Genomic DNA, 27,360 nt, shown 5'->3' with positions numbered 1-27,360 from the left:
GAAGCCAGAAAACAGGGTCAGCACTGATGTGATTCAACCAAAACCCCTCTTTGCAGCAAGCACATGGCTCAGAGAAGGTGCAAACATCTCTGCTCTGCAGCTTGAGATGGATTTTGGAGGAGCAGTTACATTTGAGCTAGAGAGGAGAAAACTTTGGGCAAGACTCACAGGGTGCGTGCCTCTCATGGCTGGGGGAGCTCAGTGCCTCTGAAAGGTGACTGGGGAAAGGTGATAGGAGCAGAGAGCACAGGGATCTGAGGGAGTGGTGGTGTGGGGAGCCAGGATTTTGGAGATGCAGCTTTTGAGGGCATCAGCGAATTCCTCATGCTAGAGGGAAGGGAGAAGAGCTGGGCAGGGAGCCCTGTGTGCTGCAGGGTGGTGCCCTGCCCTGTTGCTGTCTCCAGGCCCTCCCACTGCCCTGACCTATCAAACTAGGTGGCAAAATCAGTGCTGTGGTATCTGCATCTCCTTCAGCCCAGCCACTGCTCAGTTTGTCATTTCTCCTGCACGCCCACCCTGATCTGAGCACAGACCCAGCAATGCTCCAAGGGGCCGAGCCAATGGGGGTACATATGGGAATGATTCCTGCTATCCTTCTCTCCACCCCCATGACCCACAAGCAGCACAGCCACCAGAGATGGGGCAGATCCTGCCCCTTTTCCTTACCCTGTCTCTGGGCTCAGCTGCTCCCTGCAGTGCTTCTCCCTGCCTGGCTCCCAGGGCTTTCACTAAGCACTGGGGTCATGCACAGGGTATTAACATGCTTAGCTTTCACCCACCACAGGGTTAAGCTGTGTTCCCAGCCCCATCTGAGTGGGAGCAACCAAAAGCAGGCAAATAAAGGAAGAGATGGGACTTTGCAAAATGAAAAACACCTTTATTTTTAAACTCTTTCTTTAAAAACTTATTTGTAAAAGTTTACAGCATAAAAATAATATCTCATGGCTATAAGTGTGACATAGTACAAATCCTACAAATACAACTGTAAACCTAGAAAAGTGTTAATTCTTTGGTACCTTAGTCTGAACTCTGTTTTTCCCTTTGCCCTCGTGCTGATTTTGACAGAGAGCATGGAGATAGGTGCTGCTGCTGCTGCTCAGAAAGGCTGCAGAGGAACAGTGTGATGCCAGCAAGCCAGCACAGCAGATGGGGAGAGGGCACACTTTGGGCAAGATTGGCAGTTCTGGTGCAATCGGTCCATGAAGGAGGAAAGAAGAGGAATGATGGGACACTGAAGGCCTCCCACCCCAGGCAAGAGTCCTCTCTCAAAAGTGCTGCTGGAGCAGCTCCCTTGCCTTTGCCAAAGCCAACCAGATCCACCCTGGCATGTCCCAGAGGCCTCAGGTCTCCAGATGAAACACGGGAATGATGCTGGTAGCCCTGCAACCCATGTGCTGACCTATGAAAACGTATTCTTAGCAATATCTGGCCTGTTTTGGGCAGGTGCTGCAGATGCCATGGTGCCTCCAGTGTCACACTCAGCATGCAGGCAGGGCTGGGATGTGCTGCAGCAATGCCCTGTGTGGCCCTGGAGCTGCCCTGGCTGCTCTCTGCCTGGCAACCACCCGAGGCAAAGGGTGCCAAAAGGGTACTGAGGGCCACCAAAGGGCAACCTCTGTGCTCTCCAAGTGGGAGCACATCCAGGCTGCATTGCTCACTGATGATCCTGGAACCTGAGCCAGGCACTGAGCCCAGCCAGGGCTCCTCCTTGCACGGGTGTGTTGGAACAGGGGTTTTGTCTCCTTAGCACTCTGTGAAATCCCCTTATTTCAGATCTGCCAGCTCTGCACAGACCTTGGGCTTCCTCAGAGGCAAGCCCTGAGTGCTCAGTGCCCTGCACTTGTGGTGCTGTCTCCCCACAGCCCAGAGCCCTGGCTGGGAAGAAAGAGAAGAGCTGCTTCTCACTCCTGGCTGACTTCCCCTGGCTTGCACATCTGCTCTGCACTTCTGCCCCATCCCCGTGGGACCCTGGCACAGCCCCCTTGGCAGGTGAACAGAGACAATTTAGTCACAAGTAAAGTCCACTGTGCTCTAGATTTCACACAACAAACAAACACGAAACGTGACACTCGCACTTAAGGGAATAACACACTCAAACTGAGAGGGACAAAAGGATTAAAACCTGTGCACACATCAGTCTGAGGAACACCTAAATGTGGAAAGAGACACCAGAGTGCTGCATTAGTTTCTGGGATACACATATGAAATAGTGACTGGCAGTAGGATTATGCATATACTGGTTCTGATAACAATGTAACAGCTGTAGAGTAAAATATAATCTACAAATAAAAAGATATTGCACTAGAGATGGGCCCAAGCTGTGGCATGTGTTCCTTCATGGGGGGCTCAGTTTGGGTCCACCTCTAAACACAAAAAACACACCCAAACAAAAATACTGATAATCAAACCAGAAAACCCAGTGGGACCAGTTCCCTTCAGAGTTTCACTGGAGAAATTATGGCTACAAAACTGATGGGCCCAGAACAGGCAAACCTTTCTCCTGGCCCTCACCTGCCAGGCCATGCAGTGACTGGAGCAGAGAGAGAGGGAGTGTGGGGCTGGATCTGTCATCCCCAGCTCTGCCAAGCCCTCTCTGGGAGGGATGCTTAGGAAAATATGTTGGCTTTGTCCAGCTGCCAGCTTGTCCCTGGCTGAGAAGGTCTGGTCACTCCAACTTGCTAAAGGTGCTGTGAAAGGTTGAGTAAGGACAGGAAAATACCACAAAGTGCAAGACTCAGCCCTTAAAATCACAGGCCAAGGGCAAGTATTTGGTCACATTCCTCTGGAGTGCAGAATGTACCATTTTGCAAAGTCTGGCGTACCTACTTGAAGAAGGAATAGGGAGGTGGGAATAGCATCCTATCAGCAGCCAGAACAGATTTTGATGCAAATAATAATTGCATTAAATCTAGAAATAGGACAAAATGCAGTAGGCATTCAAATGTTGCTAATGCCCAGCTAATAGGACAGGATACCTGAGCTCCCCCAGCAGGGAGATCTCCCCTTTCAGAACTCTGGAAACTATTTGATAGTGGGAAATTAGTAATTTAATTAGCAATTAAAGCTGTACAAGATGAAGTTTAGAACAGGATTTTTGAAATAAGGAAATGCCAAAGGGAAAGTGAGAAGGTGTTAATAGATGGGGAAATCTTTGGGCTGAAGGGAGGTAGTCAAAAGTAGCTCTCTCAGATTGTTCTGGTTTGCAGAAGTATCTAATATTTTTATTAGTCAGTCCAGCCCAAAAATAACAGCTTGTTAACAAAATTTGCTGATGACCCAATGTCTGGAACAGCAGGGAGTAGCTTGGTTAGAAATGCTGCAAGTGTAGAAAGATGTAGGTGCCTAGATGGGTCAGAGGATGACTCCAAGCTCTCAGTATGTTGTGGCTGGGAAAAAGCCAAAATTATCCGAAGCTACACCAGGCAAGCTGAGACCAGCACAGGCCAGAACTGTTAATGCCCTGTGTGAGGTCTAGGCTTGACCTCACCTGGAGTACTGGGTACTTCTGGTCACCTTTGGTAGAGAAGGGTGAATTAAAAATGGAGCTGGTGCAGACAGGGGCTGTTAGGATAACCTGATGTGCCATCCTCTGGGCTCAAGTTGCAGTGACACAGATCCTACCAAGCACCTTATGTGTTAAAAAGAAATCAAGTGATCTGACCCAAAGGATCTCATAAATTACTGCTTCTCTGCAGTGAGGATTATTTAATGAACTGTGGCCACAGGAGATGGCTCCTTCATTACAAGCAGGAGGAACAGAGGATGGAAAAACAGTTGTCATTCACAGTATGTTTCCTATGGATGGTGGGGAATCTGACCAAATAGGCTGAAAATATCCTCTGCTGGCTGCCAATAAAAGTGCTATTTCTTATGTTCACATTTTACCAAGGACATCAGCCCACAAAACACCTACTCCTCCTTTAGCTGCATAAATGGCAGAATTGGAATGGTAGAAAACTTTAAACAGAAGCTGTTCTGCTGGGGATTTCTGACAGAAGTTCCATATTTTGAAAAGAAAATTAAATTCTCAGTGGCTCTGAGGTGGCAGAAGCCCAGCAAGATGCTGACTGAATTTCTGATTTTGTGAACCTGCCTGTGCAGTTCCTGTAGGATGCACAGAGAGATGTGCATGAGTAGGGCAAGGAAGAGTTAATGGGAGCAGGGGACATGCAGTGAACCAGAGCTCTGTGTGAAGTGAAACTCATTTCAGAGAAAAACCTGCTGTCTTCTGTGGTGTCAGAGCTGTGGTTTGGGGGGTCCAGCTTTCATCTCTGCAGAGGTGGGGCTCACAACTGATTTCCAAAGCCTGGTGCTCCTCCTGCTTTGGGCCTGCTCATTCAGTGCCAGCTGAGAGCACAAGAAGCCCCTGACCCATTGGTGAGAAGTGGGGAAGGAGGGCAGAAGCAGGGGGAAGGTCTGGACCTGTTTAGTTTTCAAAACCCTCTCCAAGAGAGAGGAATCCTCCCCAGTTCCTCTTGCCCTGCTTGGTTCCCTGTGACATTTCACAGCCCTGGCAGGCTGCAAGTGGCTCTGCCTGACCCCAGAAGGTGCCAGGGTGTGAGATACAGTTCAGCTGTGACCAAGGAGCTTCCTAGCCACTCTCCCTCTTTTTCTTTGGAGCTATGCCTGGGTTGGTGTTCTGGTATCCTTATTGCTGCCCATAATCTTGCTGTGACTCAGGAGGGAAGGGTGAGCCCTCCCATCCTGAGAAGGGTGTTTGGGTGAACAGTTTATCAAAGGTGAGCCTTTGCTTCCCAAAGATAAGGCACAAGGATTCTGCAGCTGGCGTGGTTATATGATTTCCCAGCAGATGAGCTGGCTGTAGTGGCAGTAGATTAATGAATAACCATATTGCTTCCTTATACTGGCCCTGGCTAGTGGATTAATATATTTGTTCCCTTTAAATCTTCAGTGGAGAATAATTAGCTTAGTGTCCACACAGACAACACTAACAACAGTGACTGCCCTCTTTGCTTTATAACCAAGTCATTGTGAGGGCATTTGGAGCTCCTGGCATGTCCCTGGGGCTCCTGGTGCCACATTGGGCACAGAAGGGTGTGACAGCCTCCAGGTGGGTGCAGAGCTGTGCCCCAGAGCTGTGAACACCTGTAGTGCTTGTGATGCTCCATCCACCATGGAAGCACTGCCAAGAGAGGAAAATGGGAATTCTGTACCTCCCAGACACTGGCTGGCCTCTTCAGGCTTGGAGGAGAATCTAATGTGCTCCTGGCCTCCAGCAGCTGAAGGTTGGTGCTGCAGGCTCTCTACACCCCAGCAATGGGCTCCAGGTGGATGATCTGTCTCAGTGGCATTTCACAGAACCACGGTGTGGCTGGTGCTGAGACCATCAGAGAAGTGCTGGTGCAGAGGAGATGAAACTCTGTGCCATGGAGGAGGAAGAGGCTGGAGTGTCATCTTAGCAATGCAGAAAGTGGCCTCTCATGGAGATCCAACCACGTCTTCCACTTGAAAAGGTGTTGGTCTGTGAGATGTCTCCCTCCTGCAGTGGTTTGGTCACTGAGGAGGATGTGGCAGTGATGTAGAGGGTTTCTGGCATTGAGCCACCTCTTTTTAAGGGGGAAGGGGATGACATCGGGGAGAAGTCTTTAATTCCCCACCCAGCACTGGGAGACAGGAGGGAAGGAGGAATGCTGGTGCAGGAGGGGATGTCCTGATGTACAAGCACAAACATGGCTTTCTGTGACATCTGGGTCAGCCCCCTCAGCTGGCCTCTCCATTGGGAGATGCAAAGTCAGCCCAGCTCTGACTACAGGAAACTTTCCTCCACCTCTTGGTGTCCTGTGGTTGGCTCCTGGCAGCCTGGCTGTGGGTCAGATTCCTGCTCCTCGTCCTGCTGGAGGCCCAGAGGGCTGTCACAGGATATTGTAGATGATGTGTTGGCCTCGTTCAGCATAGAGCTGAAGGGAGACAAAAGGGAGAGAGAAATGAGTGTCTTGTCCCAGGTCTCCTGGTAGGAGAGGATTCCCAGAAACTGGGAAGTGTGCTGAGTTCCCAGCAGCCCCACACTATCTGAGAAGCTTCCCCCAGTGGAACAGACCATACCAGGTGGGTCTATCCAGCCTTCAAACACAAAACATGGCTGGCTGGGTTCTACAGAATGTGGTTCCCTGTGTGCTGCCCTCCCTGTGAGAGGGACTGCTTGTCCTCAGCTGTGCAGGGATGTGACATTGTGCCCTATCTTAGCTCATGTCCCAGCTCCTCTGGTTCATCTCCATCCTTGTGGGCTCATGCAGGTCACAGCACCTCACAGCACCTCCCAGTAATCCACCCCTAGTCTGTGCCTCAACAGAGCATCCCCATTTTCTCCTGAGGTGCCCATTTCAGACTTGGACAGCTGGGGGAAAGGACAATGTTCAGAAGCAATGTTCTCACCTGGCCCTGCTGATGGAGGCCTCCTGGGGGAGGTCAGGGCTCCCCTCGGGTTTGGGGTCGGGGAGGGGGATGATGTAGTCGTTCTCGCCCCCGTGCTGGTGCACGGCTGTGTACAGGATGTGGCTGCTGGGGGAGCTGGCAGCCAGGCGGGCGTTGTTCAGCACGGGAACCGCGGGCCTGGTGCGCACGACCGCGGGGTGGTCGCTCTTCATGAACTCCTCATCCACCTGCTGGTACCTCTGCTCCCACAGGAGGGGACCAAAGAAAGGGAGAGCTCTTGTGAGAGGGAAGAATGCACTTGTGTTGGGTTTCCTTATCCTGCCTGCCAGGTTTTCCTAGAGGGGCTGGCATCCCTGGGTTCAGCTTTCCTTACTCCAACAAAGAGAAACCATGAACCTTTCCTAAGGGAGAGATCAGTGGCACAACTTCACGGCTCCAAAATACCAAATGGCTGGGGGCAGGATTTTGACCTCCTGCCAGTTCTGATTCCTGCAGTTGCTGAGTTACCAGCTGCCTGTCTGGCAATGCAGTTGTCTCAGCAATGTTCCTGGGATGCCGAAACCACCTTCACTGGCTGCTCCAACTACTGCAGCCTTGGTCACAGCAAAACCCTCTGCCATGATGAATGCACACATGTCACAGTGTGTGTTCCCTGTTCCCTCACTCTCCATGAGGCTGCTGACTTGCACAACCTGACCAAAGACTCCTGAAGAAAGTCCAGACCAGACTAAACAGTGGTCTCCAAAGCCTGACTGAGGGCCCTCACCAAGGCACTGTCCCTCTTCTGTCCCTCCAGCACAGGGTCCTTTGGACATACCTTCCTGTAGCAATCCACCAGGAGGTTTCCCATAAGCACCACCAGCTGTGAGAAGGATGGCCTGATCTCAAACTTCTCCTCCCAGCACTTCTGCATGATGCTGTAGCTGCCAAGAGGGAAGGGAGAGCACTGAGTTAGCAGGTGAGGAAAACAGGTAGAATTGCTGCTGTGGCATGTAGAGCACATCCAGGGGGAACACATGCTGGCAGCACTTACATCTCATCAGAGGCGTGGGTGGGTTTGGACATCCGATAGCCACGTTTGATGGCATTGTAGAACTGTTCATTCATGGGCAGCTCAGGGTATGGAGTCCCTCCTGGGGGTAAAGGGAGAGCAGGAATTAGGCTGCAGGATTGCCTGCCACTCTCCAGCCAACATGCATTTCACACCAAGGTTTTCTTATTTCTTTACCTTTCTTGCTTCATTTCATTTCCAAATGCAATGTGAGCATGGGGAAGAAGGAGACAGGGAATGAAGTGCTACTCTGACTGGCAAAGTAGGGACTTGGGGTTAGAAATGCATTTTTGTTGTTTTAGAAGGGATCCTGCTAACATGTCATCAGAACTACAGACACCACCGTGATCTCCAGGGCACTCACCTAGGGTGAATATCTCCCAAAGAAGAATCCCAAAAGACCACACATCACTCAGGGTAGTGTAGAGGTTGTTGAAGATGCTCTCTGGAGCCATCCACTTAAGGGGCAAGAAGGTCTAAGAGAGAATAAAAAATTAAACAAGAAGAGAATCAGCTGTATCCACAGCAGTTGTTTCAACAGATGAGAGCCTGACACCCAAATTACAAGTGAAGAAGAGCCTTCAGATCTGCCTGTGAGTCCAACACATCTGTTGACATCTGCTGTCAGTCAGTTCTAAGAGGGATCAGTTGCCTCTTCCTTTGTGCAGAACAGACCCAGCAGGCAGGAGGAAAGAATGGATGTGCTGTGTCCATTTCCATCCCAGCCTGCCATGATGAATGCACACATGTCACAGTGTGTGTTCTCTGTTCCCTCAGTCTCAATGAGGCCACTGGCTTGCACAATCTGACCAAAGACTCCTGACTTTGGAAACCTGAGACCAGGCTGGAGGCTAAGGGATGACCAGAAAAGATAACATCCAGCTTATTTTCTGTTCTTACTCACTCAAAGTAATAAAAACGAAAGCCTCGCTTGTCCAGCTTGTATGCAGAACTGGCTGCTGCTCCTGGGATTTGCTTGCACAATGAATACCAAAATAATCTCCAGGAAGGATTGCAAAGGGGCTCAGTTTCATTTCCCATTTTGGACAGGAAACCAGCTATGTCAAGGCTGGACTGAAAACCCCAACCCCTCTGGGGGGGTCTCCCTGACCAAGCTCTGAGTACCTGTTTGACAGCACGTGGGAGAAAGCATGAGAGAGCTTTGCAGAACTTTGCAGATTAGATAAAGGTTGGGGTTTAAAGCACCTGTCTGCATTCTCAGCCTCAGTTTCTCTGGGAATTACATGGCCTGTTTTTCTTGGGATTGGAGATTCACAAATGCCTCAGGGCTGGAGTGGAGAGGTTGTTGTTAAAATCACAAGGAAATGCTTTCTGGCAAAGCTCAATTACAGCCTTGTACTCTCCTGCATGGAAAGATTGGAGACATCTCTCTGGAAAGTAGCTGCTTGCAAGAAGACATTTCTTCTTAACTTGTGGTCTGGTGGTTACAGCAGAATCCTGTGAATCTCTTCCCAGAGTGGTCAGTGAGTCACTACAGCCCTACCAAGCTGCCCAACCTTGCCCTCCTCCTGCCTGAGGCTCAGGACCACACTCAGAGCTGGCAGGGTGCAGCACTGCTGCTGTGATCAGGACAGTGTGCAGGGGACAATCCTGAGTTTTGCTACTTCAGGTTCTTCTGTAAAGAGCCAGGAGATGTGGGCAAGCAATTCTGCTGCTTGACCGTGTGCAGAGCCAACAAAGCGAAGGATGGTTGACTGTTGACATCATCTCCTGAGAGTCCTGCCCTGTCACCACCTCTGGGCACGCTGGTGGACAGGTGGCTCACAGGGGGACTATGTAGGGGTGCCAGACCCAGAGCCCTGGGAAGAAGGAGCTTGCAAGGCTCACACTGGTACTCACACTGCCTTTGGAGATATAGTTGGAATCCCTCATGATGTCCCTCGCCAGGCCAAAGTCACAGATCTTCACCAGCTTCCCCTCACAGATGAGGACATTCCTGGCAGCCAGGTCACGATGCACACACTGCAGGGGGACACAGAGCACTGTCACTGTGAGGAGCCTTCTCACAGCCTGAGAACACAGCACTGTCACTGTGAGGAGCCTTCCCACAGCCTGAGAACATAGCCCAGCTCCAGCACCAGCCCACGCCTGGGGCTGCAGGAGTCACCTCACATCATTTCAGGTGTCTCCTTCACCTCTAGGGACAATCATGGCTCCACCACCAGCAGAGCTGACACATTTTTGCTGTTTGCCTAGACTGCTTCCTCCGTGACAGCATCAGCCATGCAGATCCAGCAGGGGGAACCTGACCAAGCCAGCAGAGAGGGGATTGCCAGGGCTGGACCCAGCCAGGGGACTTGGTGGGCTGGGAGGAGGGGGTGTCTCCATCTCTGTTTGGACAACCCAGCCCAGCAGCCTGAACACATCAGAGTTACACCAGGCTGGCTTGTGCCTCCTAGTCTGCCAGCATGTTGGATGTTTTCTGTATGAACAGCCTGACATTTGCTGTGGGAGCACTGACCATGCACTTTTAGGGATCAGACTGTCTGGCTGGGGGCACAGAGCCAGGAATTTCTCTCTGCATTGATGCCATTGACACCTTCTGTTAGCCCTGCCCTGTGTGATGCCTCACACAATCCAGCTATATTACTGCCTGCCCTGGGCTAAGCCAGACCTTAGGAAACTCCAGAATCTAGTCCTCCATGGTGGCTTAATTTCCACTGAACAAGCATTTCTGATGAGCCCTGGGGTGCTCAGAGCATGCAATGCAATGAGGGTGTCTAGGAAGAGTAGTTGCTTGCTGCAGAGTGCCTTGTGCTTTAGCTGCCTGCAGGCTGTTTGGCCATCCCAGTAAACAGGGATGATATAATGCCACAGCTGTGCTGAACACGGCTCAGGAGGAGCACAGAGTCAGGGAATTTGAGGTCTGAAGCTCAGTGTGAGCCAGGGTTAGCTGTCACATGCAAATACAGTCATGCTGATCTCCAGGACTGTGTTTCCAAAGGGAAGTGGTCAGCAGCTCTTCAATTGCACAGCCACTTATCCCACAAGGAGTTTGGCACGGACAGAGGGACAGTGGGAGGAAGCTGACCACAGGACATGGCAGAAAACACACTGCTGGCCACCACCACTACAGACCAGCCAGAATACATACATTTTTGGAAGCCAGGAACTCCATCCCATTGGCCACCTGGAAGCTGAAGCCCACCAAGTCCATATAGCTGAGGAGTGGAGACTCATTTATCAGTGTCACCCGGTCTGTCCTTTCAGGAGCTGGAGGGCAAGCAGAGATGGACGTTGGTGTAACCAAACATCAGAGATGGATGTTGGTGTCACCCAGCACACTGGTGAACCTCCCAGTAGTGAAAGGACACACTGGGGAATGCTCTGCCTCCAGAAACAAAGGGACACAGCTGGGAGCTCTCATTGTGAGGACATTTAGCACTGCTTCTGCACATGTCCCAGAAGTGACCTTTGCAAGCAAAGGCATCCAGCACCCAAAGCACAAGCACCTCTCCCTCCTGCTGTGGCCAGGCTGTTACCTGAGGGGGAGTAGCTGTCCAGCTCATAGGGGGTGCCATAGTTAGAAGACTCGATGTCAGCGTACTTGACTTCACCCTTCATGTCAGACATGGGCACATAGTCCAGGGAGTCATCCTTGCTCATGTCCATATAGCCCCCGTCACTCTCGACAGACATGGAGAGGTGGCTGTGGGGGGAAGCAAAGAGGCTGCTCAGACCCAGACGAGAGGAGGAGACATGAGGGCTGGGGGCAATGATTTGTGAGTCTGAAACTCCCAAACCCTCAGCCCCAGCGCTGAAATGTCCCACATAGCTGGCAGAGAAGCCCTGCACCATGGATGAAGTGCTGTGCAAATGGCAGAGTGCTTAGGAAGATCTCAGCTGCCTTCGGGCAGAAAGGGCAGGGGGGAGCTGTAACACTACTCTATTTTACTATTGTTTTGGTATGTTGGAAGGAAGTGCTGCTTTCTAACTTCCCAGGGGAACATTGCTCTGCACTGCTGTGCCTGCATCCCTTACAGCTGGCGACCAGATAAAGGACGAAGGAGCATTTCCCTTTCCTTGTGACACCTCTTGTGCAATTGCCCTCCTTGTAGCACTTCTCCCTTAGGCTCAGTAGCAACTCAACCTGCCCTGGAAATGCAGAGCTGAGATCTCCAGCGGTTAAGACATGCTGGAAAACCCTGTGTCTCTGTACTCAGTGCATGGCTATGGTTATGCAAATAAAGTTAATGGTGCCAGGAAATATTCCCAACTGGCACGGAGCAGCTGGCAGGTGTGCTAGCAAACTCAGGCTCCAGTTTGCTAACTCCTCGCTGTCAGGAGCTGCTTGGAGGTCACTGTTTGGCACATGGGCTGGTCTAACAAGGTAACAGAGGAGCCAGCTGTGCCCCAGTGCTGGGCCAGCGTTTATTTCACTGCTCTGGAGAAATGCAGGATCCTTCCTGAGAGTACCAGCCTCCCTCTGTGATGGGGCCAGGATGGGGCGGGCAGCAGGGAGGAGGAGAGAGCCGCTTTCCCGTACCTGTGCACAGGGTCCTCCTTGGGGGTGTTCCCGTAGAGCTCCGCCTCTCGCCGTGCCTTGTCCCCGCAGGCCTGCAGGAAGGTGTGCTTGTTGCGGTGCAGGTAATCCACCAGGTCCCCGTAGCGGCAGTATTCCGTGATGATGTAGATGGGTCCTGGTGGGACACAACGCCTGCATCAGCCCTGCCTTGGCCACCCTGGCCGTGAATTTCACTGCACGAGGATATTACCAGACTGCAGGGCCAAAGGGAAAAGCCACCTTTCTGGTACTGAGCATTTTTTGGCATTTGAAATTTGTGTTTGTGGAAGGAGATGGAGGTTAACACACACATGCCTTCCCAGTTTCAATCAGGTTGGAAGAACAGTGTTCAGAGTCCACACAGCTTTCTTAGGAGAAGGTTGAATCATTTGGAACCAGAAAATAGGAATTACTCTCTCTAAGGACAGTTGTCCTCCTAAGCACAGCCCAGGGAAGCAGAGACAGGATGCTCAGGGCTCATGTACCTCCTTTGGTGCAGGCCCCCAGCAAGTTGACGATGTTGAGGTGAGGTCCCAGGTGGCTCATGATCTTCAGCTCGGACATGAGGGCTTGCTTCTCACTGCTGCGGGCTGTGGCTGTAGGGGGGAGCCAGCGTGAGCAGCAGGGCAAGGAGGGGACAGTGTGGCACTGACTGCTCCTGTAGCTTTAGGGTGGGGAAACGGGGAGAACTCACACTTGAGCATTTTGACTGCCACCTTCATGGTGGACCGGGAATGGCTCAGGCCATGGGCTGTTGCCTCCACCACACGACCAAAGGCACCGGAGCCGAGAGTGCGTCCTGCAAGGAGACAGCCAGGAGGAAAAGTTGTCAATGTTCTAGAGGAGAGGTGAGGAGAGGAGCCTGGAAAATACAGCTGCTTGTCTGAAACCACACCAGCATTGCTGCAGTTATTTTGGTGGGCATGGACAAGGCCATGAGCTATGGTGTTCGAGGTTGGGGCTGGTTTTCAGAACTGCCAGCTACAAGGTGGAATAGCCAGGAATAATGTCATGCTTAATGCCAATGGGGTAGCTGGCCTAGATGATCCTAGATGATCCCCCTGTTCCAGGACCACATGATATCTCCAGGGATCTCTTGGATTCTGGGTAGGTCCCTTTTGGATTATCACCCCCAGACAGCCAGGACCGCAGGAATCCACCAGTGGGACTACAGAGCCTTTACCTAACACCAGCTTGTCCCTGGGCACCTCCCAGGTGGAGTCATAAGGGAGCTGCATGGGATCCACATAGATGTACTCGTGCCCATCGGAGCTGACCGACTCAATCACCTTCCAGCGGATTTCATAACGAGGTTTCTGGAAAAGGGAGCAGAGGGAAAAGAGGGATCTGAGAGGCTGGGAGTCAGAGAGGGCATGGGAGATGTGGACTTTGTTAAGGAGCCTTTGGTCCCTACAGCCATTGTCTCATTCTCCCAGAGATGCCAGGGGCACACAGGAACTGAGGCAGGCCCATAGATCCTGGTGAGTGGGACATCATCAGGCCCAGCCACCCTAACCCTGGGGTACCACTCTGTCAGCCTGGGAACACTCTCTGCTCTTACCTTCTGCCACAGCACGATCAGGATGATCAGGGAGATCACAGTGAGGACCAGCAGGGCCAGGATGACAGAAATGATGACCACCTTGAACGGCAAGGCTACAAAGAGAACAGGGACAGCAGTCAGCCTCCTCCACCCCTGCATGGCCTGAGCACCCAGGGAAAGGAGGGGAGAGCAATGCAGAAAGGTCCCCACACACTCCTTCCCCAGACATTGACCCTGAGCTGTTCTCTGGGTGGGGACAGTCTCCTCCTGGGCACACTTTGCCAGCACCTGCAGCCCCCAGTGATGATGGGGTGATGGGTTGTTACTGCCTTCTGCCTCAGGAGAGGTTTGGCCATGGGAGGGTGAAAAGATCTAGAGAGGCTGTTTTGCCTGGGGGAGAGCTGTCAGCCATGGGCCTGGGCTGAGACCATCCTTCCTCATATTTGGGATGTTCAAGTCCGTGGCACCATCTAGTGACCTGTGGGCTAACAACAAGACACTGGGGACCTGCTCAGGCACTCCTGTCCTGCCTCCCTGGAGAGATGACCCTGCCAGTAGGGGGAAGAACATATCCATGGCCATTGGACATAAGGGCTCCACACTCCCACTGGAACAATCTTTTCTGTTCAACCCAAAGGAAGCTTCATTTGGGGCAGAAGCACCCAGGTTTCCCGGCTGGCAGCACAGAAAGGTCTATCTCCCCACTACTGGCCCAAAACTAGTCTCAGCCCTCACCGTGTGGCACCAGAGTGATGTCCTGGGAGCTGGTGCCCAGGAAGTTGTGCACGGTGCACCTGAGGAGCAGGGGCTCGTGCACCCTGTGCAGCTGCAGGGTGCTGTTGACGCGGTAGAGCTGCCGCTCGGCGTGGTACGAGGTGTTGGTCTGCACGCCCAGCTCGGCCGACTCGTTCCCCAGCAGCCGCGTGGGCTGGCCCTTGGTGCTGCACCTGCGCCAGAGAGGACAGAGGCACCTGAGAGCCAGCAGGGACCCCATGCCACCAGGGGATGCCCAGGTGAGTGTGCCAGCAGAATGCAATTAAATAATAACCTGTTATTTTAATCAATAAAAGTCCATCTGTTCTCATGGCCTCCATCCCTCACTCACCATTTGATGTCGCTGCATGTAGACCAGCTGATCTCTGGCTGGGGCATGCCTTCAGCAGAGCATGTTACAGTCTGCTCCCCACTGCTGGCACTGCTGTTCTCCTTCAGCTCCACCACTTTAGCTGGCACTGAAACCAAAAGACAGTGATGGGAATTCATCTTCCCTCCTAAATGCAGAATGGAAGGAGAACATGATTCCTCTGGGGAATGTGAGTCTGCTGTATCCCTGCCATAGCCTAGGGATGAGGTGGGACTCATCACATCCATTGTGGCTTATTTTTGAAAGGGAACAGCAAAAAGAGTAAGGTTTGAGGGGGTTATGAAGGAGATCTGCCCCCACACAGCCTGACTGGAGAGCAGGGTGAGCATGGGGGAAAGCCCAGGACATCACAGCTGTAAAGTCATCTCTACATCTACTACCTTGGGCCAAGCTGATGGCATCTGTGCTGCCTCCCTGTCCCCCTTGCTCTAAGGTTAAGTGTGAGATATTTCACCCAAGTGTTTTTGTTGCTTGAACACTCTTTCTTTAAGCAAGACCACTCTGGAGCTGCAGCCACAGGAGTAAGGGCTTTGTTCTGAGGGTTCTGCAGCAAAGGATGGTGCCACCCCTTGAGACTGCTCCCACTCTCCTCAGCCATGTGTGTGCATGCCCATTCTCACCATTTATCTGCAGATGAAAGGAGATCTCCTGCTCATCATCCTCATTGGAAGCCCGAATGGTGTAAAATCCTCCTTCTTCCTGCTTCACCCGCACCAGCACCAGAGCTGTCTGGTACCTGGGGAGACACAGTCCCAGAGTGATGGCTGTGGGAAGGTACCCGGGGACTGGTAATGCTCCCACCCACCTGAGGAGTGCTCAAAATCCACTCACAGAAAGCTATTCAATCACCAAGTGTGCCCAACCAGCAGTTTGGAGACTCCTTTGTGAATTACCCCCTCTCTGCACCCTGGTGAGGAATGATGGGCCCGTACCTGGTTTCTGAGAGGTTCCTGCTGGTGATGGTGAACTCGCTGCTGCTCTCCATGGTCAGTGTCTTGTTGTTCTTCAGCCACACAATGCTGGGTTGGGGATAAGCCTCCACTTCCACCTGGATAGTGTGGCTCTTGTGGACCTCAGCATACACCGTGCTGGGCAGGTGGGTGTGGAACTGCACAAAGCCACGCTCTGAGGCAAGAGGAAGAGGGTGGTCAGAAAGGGGAATAACGTCCTCCCCGGCCCTTTGGATAAACATGGATTTGGAACAAAACTCTCTGAACACCCAGAAGTGGTGGGGCAACTCCAGATCCATCCCTCAAGACCTCAGGCTTGAGTCTGAGGGGAGTGTGGTTGCAGAGCCACACTGGAGCAGAGGAGCTCACAGGGCAGAAGCATGTGGCTGTTCTTGCGGAGATAATGGAGATGGGGTAGTTTCCCTCAAACTACATGAAAGAAGGTCAGATGCAGATGGAAGGCAACATGTCTTAACCCTGGCACTGCACAGTGCAGAGGAGCTCTTACCAATACCCTCAAGAGTCCTAAAGGATCACAAAAGCCATGAAGGGAAATTTGGGATGTTTTGAAGCCAAGAAGCAGGCAGGGGTGACATGGGGCGAGGTTTGGCTTGTTGTCATGGTTACTTTGAGCAGAAGTGAGGAGGGGATAAAGCTGGAGGCTGTGAGAGAGGAGTGGGGTCACTCTGGGACATCCTGCCTGGACGCCCACACGGTTTGGTGGCTCTGAGTGTGTGGGCAGCAACGCACCGATCACTTGGACAGTGATGTCCTTCCTGTCAGTCTTCTCGTGGTAGCCCTCGGAGACATTGCAGACATAGGTCCCACTGTCCTCCAGCTCTGCATTCTGGATGATGAGGATGGAGCGGATCTCATGAGTGGATCCAGGCAGGAAGTCAGTCACTGGCTCCACAGCCTTCCCTGCCTGCAAATTGGGGACAAGACACATGGTATGAGGAGCCAAAACCATGTTCTGCCACTGGGCTGACAGAGAGGGGGGAGAAAGTGGTAGAGTACCCCAGTCTGGCTGCCACAGGACACGGAACACACACCAATGAGAGACCCCTGAGACAGACAGTCTTAACTCAAGCATATCCCCATCAAACCTCCCTGTGTGGTGGCAGCAGCAGAATCGCATAACTTCTGCCATGGGATATCACTGAGTGATTGCCATGGCACACCTGGGTGAAGGCTGGAGCTGCTGCCCAGAGCCTGTGGGTGTGGAGCACTCACCTGCTTGCGGGGATAGTCCCAGTTGAAGTTGACCAGCTCGTTGCCGCTCACGGTGCACATGACAGTGACGTTTTCCCCCTGGCGCACCATGGTCTGCACTGCACTGATGGACACGTTCACAGATGACACTGTGGGAGAGGTGGAAGAGAGGAAGGAATTATGGAGGGATAAGTGTATTGTAAAAGCAGGACCCCCGAAGAAGGAAATTACTGTCATCTGACTCCATGGCTTTAGAATGCTGAACTCTCACTTTATTAAAACTATATTATATTACATTATACTATCCTGTAACTATACTACATCATACTTACTTCTAACTACCACTGAAAACTCAAGACACTCAGCCAACAGACCTAACACCCACACGTGGATCCAATTGATCAATGAATCAAAACACCAGAATCCAACCAAGCAATCACCTTGGTTAAACAATTTTCCAACACATTCCACATATTCAAAAACACAGGAGCAGCAAATGAGAGAAGAATTGTTTTGATCATTCTTTTCTCTGCTTCTCTCTACTCAGAGGGATGTGAATACCACATAAGTGGGGGCCCAGTTCATCTACCCTGGGTGGACTGGTCCACTGGAAACTGTCTTCCCTGAGGGATGGAGCTGGCTTGTAGGCAAAACCCATTCTCTAATACAGAACTAAATACAGCCTCCAGGAGACAGGAAGAGAACTCGGGTGTCTCCTGCCACTGGCCTGAAGAAACAGCCACAGCAGGTGCACAGGTGTGCTAAGACAATGTCAGCTCACCCTGGATCCTGTAGACATAGAAAGTGTCTGAATCCACCTCCTGGTCATCCACAAATGTCCGGCAGAAATAGGTTTTATCCTCAAAGAAGCCTTTAAATCCCTGTTGTGGATCATATGCAGCTGGGATGGGGTTCTCCACCTTCTTCTCATAAAGGGTGACCTGCATCTGTGGGTTGGTCACTCGGCATGGGATGACAGCCTCTGTGTAGCCCGTGATGAAGATGAAGACTTCTTCAGAGGTGACTGCAGGAAGGAAAACAAGGGAGGGATCTGTGGGAGAGAGGGAAAATTGATTAGAGAATGCTGCTTGGAAGCTTAACCAGGGCTGTTTTGTGCTCCTCCAGGAGTACTCCACCACAGGGCCCTGACTCCATGCCAGTGGGCTGCTTCTTCCCATCCTTCCCTAGGGAAAGTAGAGCTGTTGTGTGCTTGTCAAATGTCATCTGAGGGTGAGAGAGACCCAGCACCACTGAGCACCACTGCTCCCACACCACTTGTCCCAGCACACCACACTCTCCATGAGCTGGCACACCAGAGACATGCCACAGCCAGAGAGACCCACTACGATGGCTCTCCTGCTATTGGAGAAGGGATCTGGGGATTCCAGGTGCTTGGAGACAGAACAGTAAGTCAAAGCCCTGTTTTTCCTGGTTGCTAAACCCCATGGAAACCCACAGTCAAGGACATGCTGTCCCCTACCTGGAACGTAGATGTAGAGGGCTCTCTTCTCTGCTGGCTCTGGAGCCTGCTCGGGGCTGTAGGTGCAGGTGTACTCCCCGGTGTGATAGCCTGTCACGTTCCTGAGGGTGAGATTGCTGACAAACACACCGTCCCTGTGCTCCAGCGAGGCACTGAGGGGCTGCCCCTCCCGTTCCCAGAGCAGCTCTCTGTCCCCATAGCACAGGAGGGAGAAGGTGCTGTGGAGGCTGAGGACAAGCTCCGTGTCCCTGGGTTCGATGTGCAGCCTGCGGTCCCCAGACGTCACCTCCAGCAGACCTGAGAGAGGGGTGAGACCAAACTGAATTGCTCTGCAATCCACAGAGAAGCACACCTCATGGCAATGGGTTTGCTTTGTAGTGTCAGCCTTGACGCTGAAAAATAACTCTCCTGGGTCTGCCTTCCCTAGTGTAATCACCACTGACAAACCCACGGTCTCCTCAAAAATGTCCTGCCAGTCCAGACCTTGGTGGGTCACCCTTCATTCCCTGTACCTCCTACAACGCCTACTGGAGAGCAAATCACACATCACAGGATTCAGCAGTGTTCAATGCAGCCCATGGTGTCTGTGGCAATATTGGGTGGAGAACCCCCAAGGAGGACAGGAGGCAATTCCTTGTTCTTCTGGCTGCCTGTCCACACAGACAGTGTCAGACAGGACACAGATGAGGCTGAAGCAATGTCAGTTTACAAGAAAGTGAAAAAGGAATGAAAGCAAAACCTTGCAGGAAATCCTTTGGAAGCAATAGAGCAGGCAAGGTCTTCCTGAATGATTCCCCATGTCTCTCCCAGTTTCCTTGCTTCACCATCTGCCCAGATGTCCCAATGGGGCTGTGACAGGCTCCCCTCTGGTGTCCCCACAGGTGGGCAGGACAGCTGGGGGGGACGTGCAGCAATGCTGTGAATAGCCCAGGTGCAGCCAGGAGCCCTGGTGCCTTGCTGGGGGGCTGTTGGATATTTGGGATCTGACCAAATCCCCCCTGTGGGGTGTCCAGCTAACGTGGGTTCTCAGGTGTCTGCTAAGGAAGGTCTGAGCACACCTGGCACTGCTGCCTGTGGAGAGGTCTCCTCCTCCCACCATGAAGCAGGAGGGCACTCCACATCCACCCCACCACAGGCCTGAGTCAGCCCAGGGATCTGAGCAAGGATCTGAGCAGGGACAGATGTGCCTGGGGCACGCTGTGCACCCCAGTGCCTCCCCATGGCACTGCCCCTTCCCTCCCCTCACCCCGAGGTGAGCCCCCAGGATCACACACCCTGCCCAGCACAGCACTCACCAGTGAAGATGAGGAGGCAGAGACACGTCCTGAGAGTGGGGCACGGCATGCTGGGCCCTGGGCTTGGTGTCCGAGTCCTGTCAGGGGCAAGGTGACATGAGCACAGCACTCAGCACAGGAGGGGTCCCTCAGCTGTCCTGGGCAGGGGGCCCTGGCCTCGCTTCTCCACCTCAGAAACCTTCAATCTCTCCAGTTTTCAGCCTTTCCCTCCTGGGGGAGTGCTGCTTCCCCCTCATGCTGGATCTGCAGTTTCTAAGGCTTCTCCCACTGGTAAACAGGGATTTTGCTGGAGGCTTCAGCAGTTGTGTCAACTTTTGCTCATCTCAGCTGGAAATGCCTCTCCCCCTTGGCAGAGCCCTGCCTTCCTCCCTCCCTCCCTCCCTCCCTCCCTTCCTCTGCTTTACCACTTGCTTTTTTTCCTTAGTTTTTCTTCCCTCAGTTACTGTGAGATAAAACTTGCTAGAAAACAGATCCCCCTCCAACCCTCCCACATTGTTTGCTCCTTCCAATGAAAGAAAAGAAGCCTTGTCATGGCATTTGGTTGCTGTCTGGGGTTAAACCACAACAAGCCTGAAGAAACTTCGCCAAAAAACGAGTTTCTTGTATTTAACTTTTAAATACATAAATTTAACAGAATATCTATGAGGGTTTTGTTTTAGTTTACAATCCTTGTAATCAACATTTCTCAAGAAATGTCCTTTCTACAGAGCTTTTCAAGCCCTCCCTGGTGCAAAGCAGGAGCCAAAGGAGACGAGGCCAGAGCTCCCTAAGAGCAGGGGTGTCTCCTGTGCATTGGGGTGACAAATACCCCTCCCCATGGTGCTGCAGGGGTGAGAAGGAGCATTTCTGAAAAGCAAAATGAACACATCGACAAGAGGAAGAGTAAAGGAAAAGGCTTCTCTGTGCCTGGGGGAGATGAGTTCACTGGGGAGCACAGGGATGCTCCTGCATGGGGCTGAACCTCCCAGCTCAGCCCAGGCTGAGCTCCTGCCCTGCCACGGGCCCCCTCCCAGGGCAGACCCCAGGAGAAGCCCCCTGAGATGCTGGCAGTGCTCTGGGGAGCTCTTGCCAGGCTGGAGCAGGGCTAGTGGCGATCTGGACCTGCTGAGGCCGCCCCAGGCTCTCACTGAGCTCTGCCTTGGCCCTGGAGCGGCCTCCCGGCCTGCTTGATGTTAAGGAGGAAATGGTTTTTAAATGACGTGCGCTTGTCAGATGTTTTTATTATTCTCTTGCTTTGGCTCAACAGAAGTCTGAACTACCACAAATCCTTCCAGGTCTCCAGCTTATTCAGCAGCGTCCGACTCCCTCCTCCCGAAAAAATCCCTGTAACTCTTTCTCTCTCTTCGTTTGCCAGAGGGGATAAGAGCACTCAGGGCAAGAGATGGGGGTGGGTAGGATGAAAGGACCGAGGTGAAATTCAGGCTGTAAATGAATGTGACCTCTCTGCACCCACCCTCGGAGCACCAAGCTGCAGGAGAGTGAAGGAGGACAATCTAATCTCTGCCCCCCAAGGCACTGCCATGAGAACAATCACCTTCCTTTTCCCATTCTCCTTTACAGAGGTGTGTGATTCATCCATTATTCAATGTTCAAGGTCGTAAGGACAACTGGGATCCTCTCCTTTGACCCCTCCCTGCCTGCCTGCCCAAGCCAGGTTGCATTCACCACCCCAGCCCCCAGATACCTGCCTGTAAGCTCTAAGATCCTCCCAAGCCCATGCCCAGCTTTTATCTGCCTGTGCAGCTCCCTGGCTGTCACTGCCAGTCCTGCTGCAGCCGGGCTTCCCACACAGACAGACAGACAGACAGACACAGCTCCCAGCCTGCAGCAGGGATCTCTGCAGGGTCACTGATGGGCAAACCCTGCCTGCTGGAGCGGGGAGCCGGGCAGGGCTGTGTGTGCTGGGGCTGGGCTGGCAGGGTGATGGAGCTGAGGCTGGGCTAGCAGGGGTGATAGAGCTGGGCTAGCAGGGCTGTGTGTGCTGGGGCTGGGCTGGCAGGGTTGCTGGGGCTGGGGCTGGGCTAGCAGGCGTGATAGAGCTGGGCTAGCAGGGCTGTGTGTGCTGGGGCTGGGGCTGGTAGAGGTGATGGAGCTGGGCTAGCAGAGGTGCTGGGCTAGCAGGGATGCTGGTCCTGGCCTAGCAGGAGTGCTGGGGTGGCAGGGGTGGTGGGCTAGCAGAGTGCTGGGGCTGATTCTGGGCTAGCAGGGGTGCTGCTGCAGCTCCTGGCCTAGCTGGGGTGTGCTGGGCTAGCAGAGTTCTGGGGCTGATGCTGGGCTATCAGGGGTGCTGCTGCAGTGAGCTCTGAGAGCCTCACAGCCTCCGCCTGCCGCCCCTGGCCGCCTGCGCTGTGCTCAGAGCTGGTTTTAATAAAGCTGCTGCTTTTGCAGAAAGGCATTTCTCTTGGAGATGCTTCCCAAGCAGAGTGGGAGGGTGGCAGCGTCTCGCAGAGAGCGCTGACCTCTCCCTTGTTTGTGTGCTGCAGCCGGGGCAGAGGCATGCTCAGAGCCGCGGGCTGAGCTCGGTCCTGCGGGAGCAGAGGGACAAGGCTGTCCCTCCCTGGCACGGGGACACGTGTGCTTGCACATGTGGGTGAGCACAGGCGTCTCACAAGGGATGCAAATGCACCCAGCTCACTGCCAGCTTTGAGAGCACTTGTTTCTCTCCTCAGTCCCAGCTTTTGTTCTTAGCAGGAGCTGTGAGTGCCAGACGAGGAGGAGCAATCCCACTCAGTGGTACAGAAGCAGGCACCCAGACATTATCCCACCCAGGGACCCAAACACAGGCACCTACACCATGCTCAGGGGCCTTGGGTGACCTCCTCTCACCCCTGTGGGTTAGCAGGGTGCCACAGACTCCTCAGACTCCTACATCCTTCCCACAAGCCAGGATATGAGTATTTCCAAGCCATGGGATCCTTTGCCTTCAGCCATCCAGGCACAATCACGAAGGCCAGGGAGCTCCTACAGCAATGCCAGGTCCAGCACCTTCACTCAGCCCTGCAGCTCTGTGGCAGCCTCCTACCTTGCAGAGTCACCAAGGTGCTGTCCCAGCTCTCCATCCCCATCACCACAGAGCTCTCTCCCTGCCAGCACCTTCCCTCTGCCCCTCTCCAGCTCCTCCATGTGAAGGCAAATCAGTCCTAGCCAGGCAGGGAAAGGAGCCTTTCTCTTGAGCCACACTGTTTATTATTCTAAAGGAGGAATTTGGCTGGGAGAGGAGACGGGAGGTCGGCTGGCTGGCGGGGCTGGCTGGGTGTCACAGCCCCACAGCACACGCAGCCCCACATGCCTGTGGGGTGGCTGTGTCCCCAGGGGCTCAGCTCCACCAGGGCTCAGGTCCTGGGGCCACGCTGGGGCCTGGCCAAGTGCCGTGGGGGAGGCTGGTCCCAGCAGCTGGCACGTCCCTGCTCGCCCCCAGTGAGGCCAGAGCTGGGCACGGCTGGACTGAGAGTGTCTGGGAGGGTCTGGAGTCCAAACAAGACACAGATACAGGCAACTGTCCCTGCCTGGTGACACAGACACTGCCTGTCCTTATCTCCCCTCTGTAATCACAGCAGCCTGGCAGAGCAGAGTGGAGGTTGCAGCAGAGATGAGGAGGGCTGAGCCAACCCTGGGGCCGCTGGCTTCCCCAGCTGGCAAAGGAGTGTCCCAGGGCTGCCTGAGGTCAGGCACTGCTGGAATCCTGTCTGAGCATCTCTAGCCTTGTGCTCTTGCAGGGGGGATGGGTTAAAAGGGGTCACCCCAACACCCCAGAGCAGCACTGAGCACAGGCCGTCAGAGCCCTGTGACCCCACAGACAGGACACGGGTGACAGGGCCAGAGCAGAGGTCAAGCAGCACGGCCAGGGCCATGGCCAGGGCCACGCCACACCAGGACCAGATTCAAGTCTCATGATTCCCCATCCCATGACTGCACAGCTTTCCCAGAGCAGCCTGCTCCCATTTCTCCTGCATCCCAGCTCTGATGACAGCTGAGCTTTCTCCTCTGCCTCCTCTCCCAGTCCCTCCTCAGCTGAGGGCTGGGGCTGATGCTTCTGTGGCTGATGAACTGGGACAGGAATTTCTGCAGCAGGAGCAGGGACACGCCCAGGAGTGTGGATACAAGGATTGCTGCATCCAGCCTCTGCTGGGGACGGTACCACCTGAATTTAGGGAGCCACCTCTACGGCTCCTTGCACCTCAGAGTGCCCTGCTAAGCAGCTCAAGCATCACCAGACCTTGCTGATTCATTAATGTTGCCCCACTCCAGACCTCTCTCTTGCTTAAGAATGCTAGTAAGCCTAAAATGCCTTTACTAATGCCCAAAATATGCTGTGTGGGTTCAGCCTTCACTATTCTTGGGTTACAAGGCAAGAATTTCCTCTGACTTTGCTCTGTGTGCCCTGCCATACTCTGAGCCCCCTTTTTTGTGCAGTTGCTCGCTGAGTGTCTCCCAGCACCCTGTCAGAACACACATGGAAGCCACTGCATGGCACTGCCCATCCCCAAGCATGGATCATGTAGGGCAGGGGTGTTTCCAGTCCTGTAAACATCATAAACCATGGGAGAGGATGGGTTAGGAACACCAAGGATGGGTTAGGAACACAAGGATGGGTTAGGAACACCAAGGATGGGTTAGGAACACAAGGATGTTCTCCCAGTCCACTGCCCTCCTCCCAGCCCACCCAGACCATGCTTCTTGCCTCTCCACAACCAGTGCCCTGTGCAGAACCAGTGTGTGTGTGTGGGGGGGGGGGGATCCCACAAGCACCCCCAGAGCTGAGGGAGCTGAGAACCAGCCTGCAGAGCTGGTGCACAGGCAAAGGGATGGCTCAGCACGCTGGGGAGAGGGAGAGCAGCCACAGCCACCCTGAGAGCCACCTTGGCAGGAGCTCTGCTCCCTACTGACCATCAGTCACCAGTCAGGGAATGCAGTGTGTGCTGGAAATCAGGGTGCACAGCCCCCTCTCAGCAAATTCTATTTTGTATTTCCAGGGGCAATTCCTGCACCCATTGCCCACATTGCTCTTCCCTCTGGCCATGCTCTCCTTGCCCTCACTGCTGCTCCTGTGGTGCTGGGCAGGGGTGCTGGATGCTGGCCCTGCCCACGAGGGCATCTGGTCTGACTGGGAAGGAGCCTCACACAGCTGCCAATCCTTTCCCTTCCTCTGGATTTCTATTTCTAGCCCCTTTTCTTGCAGGGCTGTGCTTCCAGGCGCTCCCACAATGCCTGATGGCCCCGCTGTCCTGCCAAACAGGCAAAGGACATCTGGTGCAAATTAGCGGGAAGTCAAATATACTTTATTTCTCCTCTGTCTAATCACATCTGAGTCATTAAGTGAGATCATGGGTGCCCATATGCAATAAAAAATTCCCTCCATGGATCCTCATGATCAATACCACTCACAGCCAGGGAGCAAAGGCATTCCTGGCAGGAGGAGGGGGGACACCATGGACACCATCCCCCACTTCTGAAGGCAAAAAGCTCCCCGAGCAAAGGCTGGTGACCCCTGAAACCCAAACCCTGCTTGTCCTGCAGTGAAACTCCTTGGCTTGTCCTGTTTTCCTCTGCCACCCTCCCTCTGGCCTCTGCAACTGCTTCTTTCCCACCCTTTAATCTAAATAAAACTGAGTGGTTGTTGGCTTTTTTTTTTTCCCTTGGCTGGAATTGTCCGGAGTTGCAACATCTCTCCTCTGGGGTCCCTTGGCTCCCATGACACCATGTTTACTCACAGGCCAGATTATCATCACAGAGCCCTTTTTCTTTTTCCCAGCAAAAGGCTGGAATTAGGCAGGGCACACACATGGGGAGCTTGTCATCCCAAGGCCCATAAACGGCTGCTGATAAAACACAGGGGTAGGAAATCTGAAACCAGACTGAGGAGCAGCAGGGCTGGGGAGTCCCTGAATCCCACAAACCATCCCTGCCCCAGGATGAACACCTGGGGGCAAACCCCTCCTCACCTGGCCACCTGCCAGTGCCCAGGGGGCCCCAAAGCTTTCCCCAGACACTGTGAGACCGGGGCAAGCTGAGAGCCTGGGTACCTGCTGGCAGTGTGCTGGATCTGGGCATGTTTCAGGCTCGGAGAGGTGAAGTTTTGCAAGCACAGGGAGTGTCATTAATGCCAGAACCCTCTGAGTGGTTTTGTGAGAGCTCCTTGGCTGTGAAGATGTGATTAAAGCACAGCCTTGGTAGGGACTGAGTTCTCCAGGAGACAGGAGAAGCATGGGCAGATGCCACCTCTGGGGATGAGCTGAGGGATGAGCCCAGGGACACATGCCCACAGGAGGGGTTGGCTCTCCTGCTGACCTCTGCATCAGGGAGCAGCTCTGACGTGACCAAAGCCCCTGCCCAGGACCCCAAGTTCTGCTCCCCAGCCTCAGTGGCATCTGGAGAACGTGGCTGTGTGGTCATGGGGGTCCTGCATGCAGCAGATGCCAGCACACGAGGTGGCACACCCAGCCTCCTCCAGGGCACCCTGCCCTGACACAGGCTTTGACAGAAAGCTGAAAACGAGGACTGTGACCCTGAAGCAGGGGAGGGAGACTGCCAGGGGGGATGACAAGTCCACACTGAGCCCCAGCAGAGTGATTCAGCTGCCCTGGGGTCAGCCACGTGAGGAATGGGGTGGGGAGCCCCACGGAGCCCTGTCTGACCACGGCCATCCTCCCCCTCTGAGCGAGGGGGGACCACAATGTCCACCCACAGAACCCAGCAAATCTCCAGCCATGGGCTCTCCACGACACCGTGAGGAGCCAGCACAGAGGGACGTGGGACCAGGGCGAGCCCTGCACTCTCACCCATATCCCCTCCTCTCACCCCCTCTGCTTTAAACCCATGGGAGACAGAGGAAACGAGTGACCCATTTAGTGCAAGTTCAGAATAAAAAGAAACATCTGTTTGGAGAGGTGCCAGTGTTATAAATAATCCCCCAGCCCCAGGGATGGTATCCATGGCCCTTTCGGCTGCGCATGCTCCCCTGCTTCCACTGTCAGAGGAAAGGCCAGACCCCGTGGGCTGCTCCCCAGGGCCTGCAAGCCTGGCCTGGACTGTGGGAAAGCCCTGGGTGAGGACCAGGCTTCACCTGGGCCTGGGCAAGGAGGGAGGGGTGCCCCTGCCTTGCGCCAGGCAATGCCCAGCTGTCCCTTGGTGCACCCCCTGCTTCTCATCCGGGACAAATCCTGCCCACCTCGGTGTCCCTGGGGCAGACAATCTGTGCCAGGGCCGTGGTGGGGCTGGCACTGCTCTGGGGTGCTGCTGGAGGCTGGGCAGTGTTTTGGAGCACAGCCCTAAGTCTGGCATTGTGCATGTCTGGGGATGCTCTCGGGGCGGGGGAGCAGCCCTGTGCAGACTCAGGGCTCACCCCTTGCAGTGCAGTGTGGCCCTTGGGAGCATTTCAGCCCTTCCCAGTGCTCTTTTCCAATAGGATGCTTTAAAAATACCCAGCACAGCCCAGCCAGGGCCGTCCATGACAATCCCACAATTTTTCTATTACTTGTGACAGCAAAGACATTTTTGGGAGAACACACCACGCTGCTTCACAGGCATGTGAGCAATGTCAGTTATGAACATTGCTGCAGGGACCCAAACCAGGACCCACACATCTCCCTGCCTCCTCCTGGCTGCTCCAACTGGACAGCAGAGCCTTGCGGCTGGCTGAGTGACTCAGCTCTCCTACCCCTCCATCCCAAAACTGGCACATTTAGGGGTCCCAGCTCCTGGGCCTGTCAGACTGGATGGGGGCTGTTTGCCTTGAGCAGAGCCCATCTGCTTACCCGCTGCTTCTCC

The 27,360-nt window shown here is 53.8% G+C and overlaps 1 protein-coding gene across 1 annotated transcript in view; it reads right to left on the bottom strand.

Moving 5' to 3' along the window:
• Positions 1-3,644: 3,644 nt before the first annotated feature.
• PDGFRB (platelet derived growth factor receptor beta) overlaps positions 3,645-27,360 on the bottom strand; it is a 29,457-nt gene continuing 5,741 nt past the window's right edge. Inside the window, exons 2-23 of the mRNA XM_054288007.1 lie at positions 19,594-19,670; positions 18,299-18,595; positions 17,600-17,869; positions 16,840-16,967; positions 16,357-16,531; positions 15,589-15,781; positions 15,277-15,392; positions 14,618-14,744; positions 14,248-14,459; positions 13,531-13,625; positions 13,153-13,285; positions 12,664-12,768; positions 12,455-12,565; positions 11,952-12,105; positions 10,948-11,114; positions 10,560-10,678; positions 9,305-9,427; positions 7,809-7,920; positions 7,427-7,526; positions 7,211-7,316; positions 6,394-6,632; positions 3,645-5,918 (exon numbers count right to left, since the gene is read on the bottom strand). Coding sequence (XP_054143982.1) covers positions 5,768-5,918; positions 6,394-6,632; positions 7,211-7,316; positions 7,427-7,526; positions 7,809-7,920; positions 9,305-9,427; positions 10,560-10,678; positions 10,948-11,114; positions 11,952-12,105; positions 12,455-12,565; positions 12,664-12,768; positions 13,153-13,285; positions 13,531-13,625; positions 14,248-14,459; positions 14,618-14,744; positions 15,277-15,392; positions 15,589-15,781; positions 16,357-16,531; positions 16,840-16,967; positions 17,600-17,869; positions 18,299-18,595; positions 19,594-19,642 — 3,282 coding nt within the window. The 5' untranslated portion in view covers positions 19,643-19,670 and the 3' untranslated portion in view covers positions 3,645-5,767. The remainder of the gene's footprint in view (positions 5,919-6,393; positions 6,633-7,210; positions 7,317-7,426; positions 7,527-7,808; positions 7,921-9,304; positions 9,428-10,559; positions 10,679-10,947; positions 11,115-11,951; positions 12,106-12,454; positions 12,566-12,663; positions 12,769-13,152; positions 13,286-13,530; positions 13,626-14,247; positions 14,460-14,617; positions 14,745-15,276; positions 15,393-15,588; positions 15,782-16,356; positions 16,532-16,839; positions 16,968-17,599; positions 17,870-18,298; positions 18,596-19,593; positions 19,671-27,360) is intronic.

Source organism: Melozone crissalis, unplaced genomic scaffold, assembly GCF_028551555.1.
Source record: "Melozone crissalis strain CALT ecotype California unplaced genomic scaffold, PUWL_Pcris_2 ptg000061l_1, whole genome shotgun sequence".
Lineage (NCBI taxonomy): Eukaryota > Metazoa > Chordata > Aves > Passeriformes > Passerellidae > Melozone > Melozone crissalis.
This window is presented reverse-complemented; position numbering and strand designations above follow the sequence as displayed.